The following is a 13,993-nucleotide window of genomic DNA, read 5'->3' as shown; positions in this document are numbered from 1 at the left end:
TGGAAGACTCACAGGACAAGTTACTTCTCATGAGCATGGAAGGGGTGAAAGTAATGGCTGCAGAAGAGGGCTGGTGCTGAGGGCCGGTGTAGCATCAACATAAACCCTGTTGAGTCATTTTGTGATTTATACTGCATGAAACAAACATTAAACAAAAAGTAATTCATGAGCATAATTGGGTGCATCAATCATCTTCCTCCTTACACAACCTGTGGCTTACTATAGTTGTGGATTGTACTACCCAGTTGGACAGTCATGAAGTAAAGATTCCATGTTCTGCAAATGCCAATGAGCAGTATACAGCATTAATGGATTCAACAAGGGTTACTGTGAGCATGCAGGCAACAAGCATCTCTAAGGAATGCTTCCATTAATGTTGCGAAGGCATGAAAGTCTATGTTAAATGTCACCTGCCATTGTTCGGCCCTCTTATATATTTTGTAGGCCTTTTGAGGTGGACCTCACTTGTTCAGATTTTGGAGACCAGGATCTGCACACCTTATTGAGAAAATCAGGAGAGTGGGAAAAATGATTAAATAGTATGTGGTTTCATGTAATTCAATGGCCTGGAACTCAGTGGTGTTGAGGGAAGTTTAGTAATTTGCAAATTACCTTTTGATCTCACTGGCGTCAGAAGTTAGCTTGCCATCTGTTTACTTAATTGAAGCAACAGTCCGGCTCGGCATTTGTTCTTGCAGGTTGTAACAGTTACAATTGTTGAACTTGTACTCATCACGTGGACCCATGTGCATACTCTCATCTAGTTTTGCCAGTTTTCTTCATTTACTGCGTCTCGTTCTCACGGTATTGGATTTTCCGAATAGGTAAATGGCTTTTGTTTGGTAAAAATGCAATTTGTAAGCATTGGTCATCGTTGGCCAGTGGATACATAGAGTCATAGAGTTATACAGCACAGAAAGAGGCCCTTTGGCCCATCGTGTCTGCGCTGGCCATCAAGCCCTATCTATTCTAATCCCATTTTCCAGCACTTGGTCTGCCTGCCTCAGTGAGAGGTTTCTTTGTGAAAAAAAAAGTTTAATGTGGCAAATATTTGGACCTATTTTCAATGGAACTGCTGCTGTTGGAAACAAATCACAAGTGAGCACAGGGCAAAGTAGGAATGTGGCGCTTCACACGCCCAGTACGTAGCTGTAAGGTTTGCCCAATAAGGATAGCCTTGGGGAAAATTCGACATCAGGACTCTTATCCGTTGGCCAGTTAATGATTTTGATTTCTGCTTGTTGATCATATTTAAAGATCTACAAGCCTCCTGATTATTTCATAAATTCTGATTAAACCAGTGGAATTGCAGCTAAAATGCCTTTGGAGCGTGTTCTGTGACACAACAGAATGTTGAAACCTGAAAGCTGAACTGTTGAGTTAAGGGTAACATTTCTGTGACGTAGATAAAGTGTTATTGAAAATAAGGATAAGGTTATAAATTATTAGCGAGGGTTACAGATGGCTAAACAAATATTTGTGGTGGAATGTGTGCTTGCTTTTGGAGATATGAACAAGCTGTTGTGGGAGAAGAGAGGGATAGTGTCTGTCTGAACAATGGCTGCCCGCTGGAACAGAATTTTACTGCTGGGATCACTGATCCTTCCGGTATGCTTCATAGCAGGTAATTTAATATATTGTTTTGTAATTTAATTTAATTGTTGGCATGTTAGATGTAAATGTAAGTATACTATCCCATTTTATGTGGGAAATTGGCACACTCTATCGAACCTGCAAGAAGGATCTCAGCAGCCCGATTATATCCACTCGGGGGATATAGATAGAGAGTATAAGGGGAGTGCTGTGGTAGAATCACTGTGCACTGCAGAGCAGGAACAGGAAGAGTAGGAGGAAGAAGAAAAGAAGGTCCTTCATCAAAAGACAGCACAGCCTCCTCCATTAGCTGCACAGGCAGTGGACCCAGATCTCCATGGCCCTGCATTCAAAAGAAGAATTATTTCAAAGAATGGTAGACAGTTGCTGCAAAAACCCAATTGGTTCACTAATGTCCTTTAAGGAAGGAAGCCTGTTGACCTTACTCAGAGTCTGGCCTATATGTGACTCCAGTCTCACACCAACGTGGCTGACTCTTACAAAAGCAAAATACTGCGGATGCTGGAAATCTGAAATGAAAACAGAAAATGCTGGACATACTCAGCAGGCCAGGCAGCGTCTGTGGAGAGAGAAACAGAGTTAACGTTTCAGGTCGATGACCCTTTGTCAGAACTGGAAAAAGCTGGAGATGGAACCGGTTTTTAAGCAAGTGCAGGGGCAGGGAAAGGGGGGAGGGGAGGAAAGAACAAAAGGGAAGGTCTGTGATAGGATGGAAGGCAGGAGAGATTAAGAGACAAAAGGTTGACTCTTAACTGCCCTCTGAAGTGGCCTAGCAAGCCACTTAGTTGCATCAAACTGCTACACTGCAGTGGTTCAAGAAGAATATCCACCAATACTTTCTCAGGATAGCTGGGGGCGGGCAATAAATGCCGACCTGGCCAGCAACAGAATTTTTTTTTTTTTAATCTCTTAAGTCTGCCAGGTAGTGTGTGATGAGTTCACCAGGACAATCTACATTGAGTCTGTTCACATTCTAAGTGCACCTTCTGCTACCCAGTGAGGATGAAGAAGTAACCCTTCCCATCTGAAAGAGGGCATCACAACATGAAGGAACATGGGAAAACAAGCTGAGTTGATGCCAGGTTTTGGCAATGCTTGCTGATAGGTTAACCCTGTTACTAACGTCACAGTGTTATAGCGAGTCATTGGTCAATATGCTCTAACAGCCAGCTTTTCAAATTTGTTTTGACTGTTGCACTAATGAAGTAACCATGGAGTAAAAAAAAGTTTTCAAATCAGAACTGCCTAAAATCAGAACAGAAATGTTTTATTTATATCAATCTTAATTTAGCTAATTGCACACGCCCAGACCAGACAGGTATATTCTAATAGAAAGTCCTGAAAGGCCTCATAAAAAAGATTTTAAAAATCAGTAAGGAAAAATTCTGTTCACATTACAGTTAACGGGAACGTTTCACAGAACTGCACTGATTTTCAATCTTCTTCATGGAGAAACATTTTACAAAGGTTGGAACTCAACATCCGATTTATGCTGCTCACTCGCAGGAACCCAGATTGTGCCCAGATTATCAATGACAATAACGACATTGAGAATTCAAACTTTAATGGGAGTCTGCCCACCAAAGTAATAATGCATGGATACAGGTAATCAGAGACAATTTTAAATTTTTTGGGTGAATTCTAGTAAAATATGCACGCGAGCAACCTGGAAGAGTCATGTTTGTGTGACAATGGTACAAAACTACAATAAAATATTAGGTCCTGATTTTATCTGCGGGCAGTTGGGTGGGTAACGAGGTGAATTGGAAACTCACCTGCTGCTCCATAAATGATGTCCAGCTATTGTACTGCCTATTGTAACCTCCCGGACCTCATATATTTCTGGTTTTGAGCAGGAAGTCAGTGGGAAGAGATGGAAAATCCTATAGCTCAGAGGTCACCCACGACACTACACAGATGGCTGGATTGGCTTCAGGGCCGCCTCGTGGGGGTCTCGTATTCAGGAAAGGGGGGAGTTCACGGCAGGAAATGAAGGGATAATTACTAGTCCTAGCCCTTTTCGGGCTACCCCGGATCAGGTGTATTCCCTAGACGTTTACCTTCAACTAAAGTTAGAGATAGCCGAATGCTATAAGATGCTTAATTGGGTCTAAAGGTCCAGACTATCTCTCCCTAAAGGAAAGGAACGACTTGAAGATGTTACTGTCCTCCAGATAGCACTTTTATAAGTTTAACTAGACTGTAACCTTTTGGATATTATGAGGGTCCGGAATACTCCCCCAGAATTTTGCAACACCTCACCAAAAAGTGTACAGAGATTGAGTTCGCGAGTTTGATACAGAAGTACTCTGTGAGACAATTCTAAAAATATATAGATTTATTAAAGAACTGACATGTAGTTGATAGCTGGTGATTCAGTCGCAACATTAACAGTTCAAAAACAAATTGCTGACAATTCTTATTCTCAGAGATCCTTATTCTCAAATCTTAACTTTGTTACATTTTTACATTTCTACTTCTTATTCTTAATCCAGGATATCCACCAAAATCAAAATACCTTGATTACCCAAGACTCAAAGAGTTTTAGGCTTACAGAGTGGTTCTCTGAAGCTGAGAATCGCTTGCCCCTTCCAGCAACTTCTGACTTCCTATTTGAAAGTTCTATATTTTATATCCTTTTTTCAGTGGTATATCCTTTGAAGTTTTCTGCTGATTTAAGCTAATTATCTCTCGTCATCTTTCTGTTGACTTCTTTCTATTCTTACTGTCAATTCAGCTGTTAGCTTGCAGAATTCTGTCTGCTGTATAGGTGTTCAAAACTTATCATAAAAAACGGTTATAACAGATGTATCTATTTGATGCCATTTTTACAAAGGTCTTCTATTCAATCCTTAAATCACCTTAGCTGGTTGTAAGCAGATTTCGAGTCTCCTATGTGTTCCAAGTTCAATACAAAAACCATGTTGGTGCATCTATTGATGTCATATCTACAAAGTCTTCTGTTTGTATCTTTTTACAACATGTAAATTAAAAACACTTCAACCAAGTACTTGTCTTCCTAGCTATCTCAATTGGTTGTATTACAGACTTATGTCTCCTGTCTTTCATTTGATGTCATATTTATGAAGGCATATGGTTCTTTAATGTTCTGTGTTTCTGTTTCCCAATGTGTTGGTTTATAACACCGTAACATTATACCATTGTGTTCTTTCATGTGCCTGTTTACCAAGTGTTGTTTAAAACAATTTAACTGGGTAAATCTTATTGTGTTCTTTCCAAAGCTCAGACTTTCTGGAAGTTCCAACCCTTCTTCAATAGGGCCACTGTTTCAGTGTCAACAACTGATTCCCATTTCAAAAGCCTGTATTCTGTTTACAGCCTGTGTCGTTGAGGCTTTTAGATTTTTAAACCCAGTTTATCATGTTTTAATAAAGTCAAAATTCTGTTCATAGGATGGTGTATTTTTCTGAATAGGTATGGCTCATTCCTTTACAGAAAGGCCTAAGCTTTCCTTGTGGAGCTCGGAGGAAAACTCCTGCTCCTCCTGGTCCCACAAGGAAAATTTTAAAAAAACATACCTGTTTGGGCCTCTTCTGGCCTCGGCTCCTCTTCCTGTTGATTTCACCTGGTGAGAAAGCTACAGCAGCTTCCACACTCAGGCCAGTAGTGAAAATTTCAGTCGAATCCCAGTGACGTCATGCATAGGCATAGAAGGACCTGCCCAGCTTTGGGTGGGTGTCCTTGCTGTCTGCTCAGTAAGTGCCAGCCTTAGCTCAGTGGTAGTGCTCTTGCCTCTGAGTCAGAAGGTTGTGAGCTCAAGTCTCACTCCAGAGACTCAAGCACATAATCTAGACTGACACTTCAGTGTAGTACCGAGGGACTGCTGCACTGTCAGAGGTGCTGTCTTTCGGATGAGATGTTAAACTGAGGCCCTGTCTGCCCTCTCAGGTGGATGTAAAATATCCCATGGTGAAAGTTACTGGATTCTGTTTGCTCTGTTATTTGAAGCAGTTTTGGTGTTTTACTAATCCAGACCATGAGTTTGAATTCCAGGGTTTGTATTTCTTTGAACTCTGATGGTCATTTCTATACCTTGCTGTTGAACACAGAAATGAAGTGTTCAGCCTCAGCTAGCGGGAAAACCTGATATCATCTACTTGAATCACTCCATCTCTTGGTTGAGCATGGAGGTGTCCATGGAAAAGACTGTGAGACACCTCTACCAAACTGAATGGGCCATAATTTTCTGTGGCAGGGCATCTAATGGTGTCTGTAACCAGTTCTGGATGAGCAGAATTTTCTCCAATTAAATATTGGGAAGACCGAAGCCATTGTTTTCAGTCACCGCCACAAACTCCGTTCCCTAACCATTGACTCCATCCCTCTCCCTAGCATCTGTCTGAGGTTGAACCACACTGTTCGCAACCTAGGTGTCATATTTGGCTCCGAAATGAGCTTCTGACCATACATCCGCCTATTTCCACCTCCGTAACATTGCCCGTCTCCGCACCTGCCTCAGCTCATCTGCTGTTGAAACCCTCATCCATGCCTTTGTTACCTCTAGACTTGACTATTCCAATGCACTCCTGGCTGGCCTCCCACGTTCTACCCTACGTAAACTTGAGGTCATCCAAAACTTGGCTGCCCGTGTCCTAACTCGCACCAAGTCCGGTTCACCCATCACCTCTATGCTCGGTGACCTACATTGGCTCCCGGTTAAGCAAAGCCTTAATTTCAAAATTCTAATCCTTATTTTCAAATCCCTCCATGGCCTTGCCCCTTCCTATCTCTGTCATCTCCTCCAGCCCCACAACCCCCCGAGATATCTGCACTCCTCTAATTCTGCCCTCTTGAGCATCCCTGATTATAATCGCTCAACCATTGGTGGCCATGCCTTCAGTTGCCTAGGCCCTAAGCTCTGGAATTCCCTCCGGGCCATATTTTGTGACCCCTACGGGTGCATATGAGGTGTGCATGTGCCCGTAGGGGCCGCGCAAGTGCCAGGTTTAGGCATGCGAAGCACTTGCGATCTGTCAAGAATCTTCTGGACAGATCCTCTGCATCCCTAGAAAAAGGGCCTCTGCGGGTGGAGAATTGCACTATTTGCCCAACTTCCACCCACTGAAAGGCCATGAAATTCTTACACCTATAAAAAGCGTTGGTTTTGTTTAAAATATTTAACTAAATGCCATTTTAATTAATTTTATATATATAATTTTTGTAAAAATTTATTTCATGTGTTCGTGTATTTTTTAAGCCATCCCCATTCATACTTATGACAGTTCCGTACGTAGGGAACTCGCATAACTATGAATGGGGATTCCATCTTCTTTCATTGGTTGGGCTGGCCCATGTGATCCCAGGGGCGCTTGCGAACTGCATGCGCCACTGGGATACGTGGGCCTCTACACATTCCTACCAGGAGAGGCCCAGGATCGCAAGCCTCCGTATGTCCCGGACCACCAGGTAACTGCGTAGATTTTTTGATGATCGGAGGCATTCGCCCGCGGGAAGCTTCCGATCGCAAATTCAGGCCCTCCGCCTTTCTACCTCTCTTTCCTCCTTTAAGATGAGCCTTAAAAACCTACCTCTTTGACCAAGCTTTTGGTCATCTGCCCTAATTTGTCCTTATGTGGCTCAGTGTCAATTTTTTCATCTTATAATACTCCTGTGAAATGCCTTGGGACGTTTTACTACATTAAAGGTGCTATATAAATACAAGTTGTTGTTGTTGTTGTCTGCTGTTAGTTAGACTTGTCCTTGCACATTTAGGTTTTTAAATTTTTTACGTGGCAAGTTGCTGAAAGTGCGAACTGATAACATCGCAGCGAGGGAAACCGGACATCTGGGACCTGAGTGAACAGGGCAAGCAACTGTGTATCTCCTTAACCAGTCAGATTGAAGGAATGTGAAATTAACAGTGCAAGCACTGAGGAGGAAGTGTAAATTATAGGAGTGAACTCAATGTCAAATCAGGTACAAAAACAAATAAAAAGGGAGGGAAAGAAAGATTGGGTTGAGAGAGAGAATAAAGATACGGAAAGGAAAAGTTAAAAAAAAATCAAAATGTAACATTAAAATTTTTTTAAATATTCAACAATTAAAACCTGAAGGAATGAGACTCCACAATTGTAATGGTTAATTTTCAGTGCCAGAGAGGTTGACTGGTAGTAATTAACACATCACATTGTTAAAGGGATACTTAGACTGAAATGGATAAGACTTAACTTTCTCTGGGGAGTTTAGTTCGTATCTACCGTGTAAATACAGCAACTCCATGACATTCAAAGCATTTCAATATTGAGGCAAACAGCCAGATGCTGTTTTTTTGAAGCTAACGGCGGAGCGGCACAACTCGGACAGCAACTTTTGGATATTTAAGTTTAACCGTGCATCCTATCCTCGCCTGAAGTTACTGTACCATTTACGCATAAATAACAGCGAGCGCCTTTATTTAGCCTCACTGTTATTTTGACAGTAAATGCTGGCCCATTGTTAGATGAGTGGTAACTCATTTACAGAAGGAGAAAACAGGAGAAATTTACCTTGAAAGAAAAATGTGGCTCCAACATTACACAATGGAATAGTAACGTAACATTTAACACACTTCACAGAATCACAGAATCTACAGTGCAGATAGAGGCCATTTCGGCCCATCGAGCCTGCACCGACACATATCCCACCCTATCCCCGTAACCCCACGTATTTAATCCCCTAACACTAAGGGTCAATTTATCATAGCCAAATCAACCTAAACTGCACATCTTTGGACTGTGGGAGGAAACCGGAGCACCCGGAGGAAACCCACGCAGACACAGGGAGAATGTGCAAACTCCAGACAGACAGTCGCCCGAGGCCAGATTTGAACCCGGGTCCCTGGCGCTGTGAGGCAACAGTGCTAACCACTATGCCACTTGTCTGGAATGCATCTCTCCACTGAAATGTTAACCCCTTTATTTCAAACAGATTGACACCTCCGTTTGTGATGAAATATGCCATTCATCAGGCACTCTGTATTCTCTGTGTTTGATTGTGCCTGTGACTGTGACAAGCAGGGGAGTTTAGTTTCAGTTTCATTTCCTTACCTGTATTGTATTGTGTGTAGGGCTCCGCCCATACCTGGCCCCTACTTAAGCAGGCCCCAGCGTGTCTCACAGGCAGTACAGCAGATCTCTGGATGAGAGACACTTCTCCACTGTGTATTACTTTCTGAGTTAATAAAAGCCTTGCTTTGCTCCGTTAACGTTGAGTCTCGGATTCATTGAGGCACATCAATTTTATTAACTCAATTTTCAACGCAATGGATCAACTCTTGAAACCCGAACGTTTGGATTTGGACCCGCATGCTTCAGGCGCATCGGCACGATTCGGACACTGGTTTAAGTGTATGGAATTCTTCCTGGACAATTCCGCAGCCATCACAGACGCTACGGACGCTGAAAGTATGAAACTCGGAATCCTGCGGAATTGGGTAAGCCACCGGGTTTACCCCCTCATCCAAGATGCCGACACGTACCCGGCCGCCTGCGACATCCTAAAGGCGCATTACCAGCAGCCTACGAACGAGGTGTACGCTAGGCATCTGCTCGCTACTCGCACACAGCGACCTGGGGAATCGCTGGATGAGTTCCTAGTCACCCTGAAAACGCTTGGCAAAGACTGCAAGTGCCAAGATGTAAAAGCCACAGTGTACACTGACGAGCTTGTTCGTGATGCCTTTATCACAGGCCTCAGCTCCACTTACATCCGGCAGAGACTACTGGAAAAAACGGGATTGGACCTGAAACAGGCTGTGGACACAGCGCGATCCCTAGATGTGGCCCAGAGAAACTCGGACGCCTACTCTTCAGCCCGCGCCGCCCACGCCGCCACGTGTGCACCAAGGGCGCCGCCATCTTGGAAGGCATCTTCCCCGCCTGGCAGCCCGACACTGTCGGGGCCCTGCTCTCCCCCCAGAAGCCCTACGACAGCCGCGACGCGTCAGGGCCCCAACTGCTACTTCTGCGGGCAGCCGAAGCACACCAGAAACCTGTGCCCGGCGAAAGGCACCACCTGCTTTAAGTGCGGTAAGAAGGGGCACTTCGGGAAGGTGTGCAGAGGGAACCCCACTGGAAAACCCACCACCGCCGCGTGTGCGCCGTGGGAGCAGCCATCTTGGACGCCATCTTGCCTGACCTCGTGGGGTCCGCCATCTTGTGAGCAGACAGCGTGGACGCCATCTTGTCTCGATCAGGGCCCTACAGTGGCATCGGTCACAGTGGACCAGACCAGACCGCACCCGCTATCCAAATCAATGGTGGACATCGAGGTAAACGGGTGCGGGGTTAAATGTTTAATTGACAGTGGAAGCACGGAGAGTTTTATCCACCCTGGACTAGCACAACAACTCTCTCTAACAGTGGTCCCTGCTCGGGGCACCATCTCTATGGCTGATAAAACCCAGACATCGACCATTATGGGTTACTGCGCGGTACAATTGTCCATTAACGGAACTGTATACGATAATTTTAAATTACTAATCATGAAGAGTCTATGTGCGAGCGTGATCTTGGGCCTGGATTTCCAGTGCCACCACCAAAGCATCACGCTCAATTACGGTGGGTCCCAGCCGCCCCTCACAGTGTGCGGTCTGGCTACCCTGAAGGTAAAGCCGCCTTCGCTATTCACGAACCTTACTCCCAACTGCCGGCCAATAGCGACCAAAAGCAGGAGGTACAGCTGGGAGGACAGGCGGTTTATCGCGACCGAGGTGGACAGGCTGCTGAGGGAGCGCGTTATTGAACGCAGCAACAGCACGTGGCGCGCCCAAGTGGTGGTGGTGAGGGGTAGCGAGAAGAAATGGATGGTGATCGACTATAGCCAAACGATCAACATGTACACCCAACTAGACGCCTACCCGCTACCCCGCATATCAGAAATGGTGAACCAAATTGCCCAATACCGGGTGTTCTCCACCATCGACCTCAAGTCAGCATACCACCAGCTGCCTATCAGACCAGAGGACCGCCCGTACACCGCCTTCGAGGCGAACGGACGCCTCTACCAATTCCTCAGAGTCCCCTTTGGGGTGACGAATGGGGTCTCGGTCTTCCAGAGGGAGATGGACCGCATGGTCGATGACCACCACTTGCAGGCAACCTTCCCCTACCTCGACAACGTCACCATCTGCGGTCACAACCAGCAGGATCACGACTCGAACCTCAAGAGGTTCCTGAAAACCGCACAAAAACTCAACCTCACTTACAACGAGGACAAGTGCGTTTTCAACACCACGCGCCTCTGCATACTAGGCAGCGTGGTGGAGAATGGGGAAATCGGACCAGACCCCGACCGATTGCGCCCCCTACGGGAGCTGCCCCTGCCCAACACTCCCAAAGCCCTGAAAAGATGCCTGGGGTTATTTTCTTATTATGCCCAATGGGTCCCCAACTACTCCGACAAAGCCCGCCCCCTCTTGAAAGCATCCTCTTTTCCGCTCTCTGCTGAGGCCCACGCCGCCTTCAAAAGCATTAAGCGGGATATTGAGCGGGCCACGCTACAGGCAGTGGACGAGAACACTCCCTTTCAAGTGGAAAGTGATGCGTCTGACTTTGCCTTGGCGGCCACCCTCAACCAGGCGGGGCGGCCCGTAGCTTTCTTCTCGAGGACCCTCCAAGGGCCCGAGATCAGACACTCCTCCGTGGAAAAGGAGGCCCAAGCCATCGTGGAGGCAGTGCGCCACTGGTGGCACTACCTAGCCGGCAAACGCTTCACCCTACTTACCGACCAGCGGTCGGTAGCGTTTATGTTCAATAATAAACAGAAAGGGAAGATTAAAAATGATAAGATTCTTAGGTGGCGGATCGAGCTCTCCACCTTCGAGTATGACATCATTTACCGGCCAGGGGCCCTTAACGAATCCCCCGACGCCCTCTCACGAGGGATGTGTGCCAGCGCCACCGGGGATCGGCTACAGACCCTCCACAACGACCTCTGCCACCCAGGGGTCACGCGGCTGTTCCACTTCATAAAGTCCCGCAACTTACCCTACTCGATTGAGGAAGTTCGGTCTCTGACCAGGAACTGCCGCACTTGCGCTGAGTGCAAGCCTCGGTTCTACCGCCCAGATAGAGCCCACTTAATCAAAGCTACACGGCCCTTTGAGCGGCTCAGCTTTGAGCGGCTCCACCCCAGGTCCGGTATTTGTACGAAGGCATGTGAGGGCCCACAAGACGGACCCTCTCGTGGAGTCAGTGCACCTACTCCACGCCAACCCCCAATACGCGTATGTCCGGCACGCCGACGGAGGGGAGGACACCGTGTCCATAAAAGACGTCGCCCCAGCCGGTAACGACAACAACCACGACAACAACAGCAACAACGATCACAGCAATTCTTACCCACCCACTATCCTTTCATCACCCCCGGAAGAACATCGACCAACGGTGCCCCCACCAACTACCCCTTCAACAACCCTGGCGGCACCCCCGGCAGAGACCCAGGAGGCCACCGGGGACACCCAGCCGACACCCGCGGCACCACAACAGCTACGTCGGTCACAGAGGACGATCAAACCCCCGAACAGACTAAATCTGTAGAAGGGGTGAATGTGATGAAATATGCCATTCATCAGGCACTCTGTATTCTCTGTGTTTGATTGTGCCTGTGACTGTGACAAGCAGGGGAGTTTAGTTTCAGTTTCATTTCCTTACCTGTATTGTATTGTGTGTAGGGCTCCGCCCATACCTGGCCCCTACTTAAGCAGGCCCCAGCGTGTCTCACAGGCAGTACAGCAGATCTCTGGATGAGAGACACTTCTCCACTGTGTATTACTTTCTGAGTTAATAAAAGCCTTGCTTTGCTCCGTTAACGTTGAGTCTCGGATTCATTGAGGCACATCACTGTTAAAATAGCCGAGAGAGGTGTTCAGATAAATGCATTAAGTGTTCATATGTTAGTATTCCTACACACAAGTTCAGATATATTTGTGATGTGCTTGAACATTTTTACATTGATATTTGATTATTTCCTAATTTTGTCATTATTTTTCTTTTGAGGATCACGGGAAGCAAACCTTCTTGGGTTGACACCCTGGCAAAAGAACTGATTAGTGCAGTGGATGTGAATGTTGTTATTGTCGATTGGATTATTGGTGCAACAGCTTCTTATAACAATGCAGTACAGAATTCACCTAAGCTAGGATTGGAGGTTTCTACCCTTGTTGCAAACTTTCTTGTAAGTATCTGATTAAATGTGTTAACAAAGAGTAATCTTCGAGCTAAGTGGCTATGCAAACACCATTAAAAAAAAAAATCACCTACTGAATCCTATATTAAAATCAAAGTACTGCGCCATATATTGGTAGGGTGTGGGTTTGCGGTTAAAATTGGCGTATGCGTTCCAATGAGATCATCGGGACGTGACCCTGCCATTTAAATTAGACCCCCCGCTCCTCTGGGACAGACGGCCTTCCCGTGCCTCAAGTCAGGTAAATGAAAGTGGTGGGGGCGGGAATACGTCGAGGACGCAGAGCGAGCACCCCCAACATGCTATCTTACCCTCCCCCACCCGTACCATTCCTGCAATTTTAAAATTAAAATAATTTACAGCAATATCCAGCAGAACAGATGGTTTTGTACTGAGATTATGGCCGGAATTTTCCCGCTGCCGTGCGGCGGGTTTGGAGGCTGGTCAGCAGGAAAGGTTGCAGAAAATGGGAGCGCGTCAGGAACACGCCGTCATCCCGCCTCCTCGCGCCTTTAACTCGGGCGTGTTTACCAGCGCACCACAGACCCAAACAGCAGAGGCGGATGACCTAATTAAACTCATTGGGGGAAAAATTTGGTATCGCCCTGTTTGGGGCGCAATTATCAGCCTTGCACAAAGTCTAGCACCTGGCGCTAATTATCACCTCCAACTGCAAAATTGGCTTCTATCACCCCAAGAGGTGATTGGAGCGCTAAATCAGGCGCTACACACCTCTCTTAAGGCACTAACGCAGAGGAGTGAGGCGCTACCTGAGCGCTGGCGAAGTTCATGTGATGTCAGTCAGACACAGACACACTGGCGCTGGCCAGTTCTTAAAGGGGAGGGTCGATCTTGCTCTCCATCCACACCCAGCTCATTGCAGCCTTGAATCTCGGCCTGGAGAGACCTGTACATCAATTCTGCTGGAAAGAACAATGGAGAGGCCCAGGGAAAGAGCTCAGAGTGCAGCCCCTATAGTCTCTTCTAAATCGATGCAAGGAAGGCCAAATCAAAATGAACCTGCAAAGTGCTGCTCAGTACCCAAAACTCCTTCACACCGGGTCCGGGGCGCTACACGCTCGACTGACAGCACGATCTGCGGGTGCAGGAGATGTTGGCGGCAGTGTTTAGTGCCGCCACAAAATGTCTGGTCAATTTTGCGAGCGCCGCAAACATCGCCGTGCCCGGGCGC

General features: G+C 46.4%; 1 protein-coding gene across 2 annotated transcripts in view; it reads left to right on the top strand.

Annotated features, from left to right (window-relative positions):
• Window positions 1–1,348: 1,348 nt before the first annotated feature.
• The window catches only part of pla1a (phospholipase A1 member A), a 52,431-nt gene continuing 39,786 nt past the window's right edge, over window positions 1,349–13,993 (top strand). The window contains exons 1-3 of one of the 2 annotated variants that reach the window (XM_086006863.1): window positions 1,349–1,624; window positions 3,015–3,219; window positions 12,612–12,789. In XM_086006863.1, the coding sequence (XP_085862989.1) occupies window positions 1,558–1,624; window positions 3,015–3,219; window positions 12,612–12,789 (450 nt within the window). In that variant the 5' untranslated portion in view covers window positions 1,349–1,557. The remainder of the gene's footprint in view (window positions 1,625–3,014; window positions 3,220–12,611; window positions 12,790–13,993) is intronic. The other variant, XM_086006864.1, reaches the window with a different exon arrangement.

The sequence above is a fragment of the Somniosus microcephalus genome, chromosome 14, assembly GCF_052327205.1.
Source record: "Somniosus microcephalus isolate GS21.2 chromosome 14, FLI_Smic_1.0, whole genome shotgun sequence".
NCBI lineage: Eukaryota > Metazoa > Chordata > Chondrichthyes > Squaliformes > Somniosidae > Somniosus > Somniosus microcephalus.
This window is presented reverse-complemented; position numbering and strand designations above follow the sequence as displayed.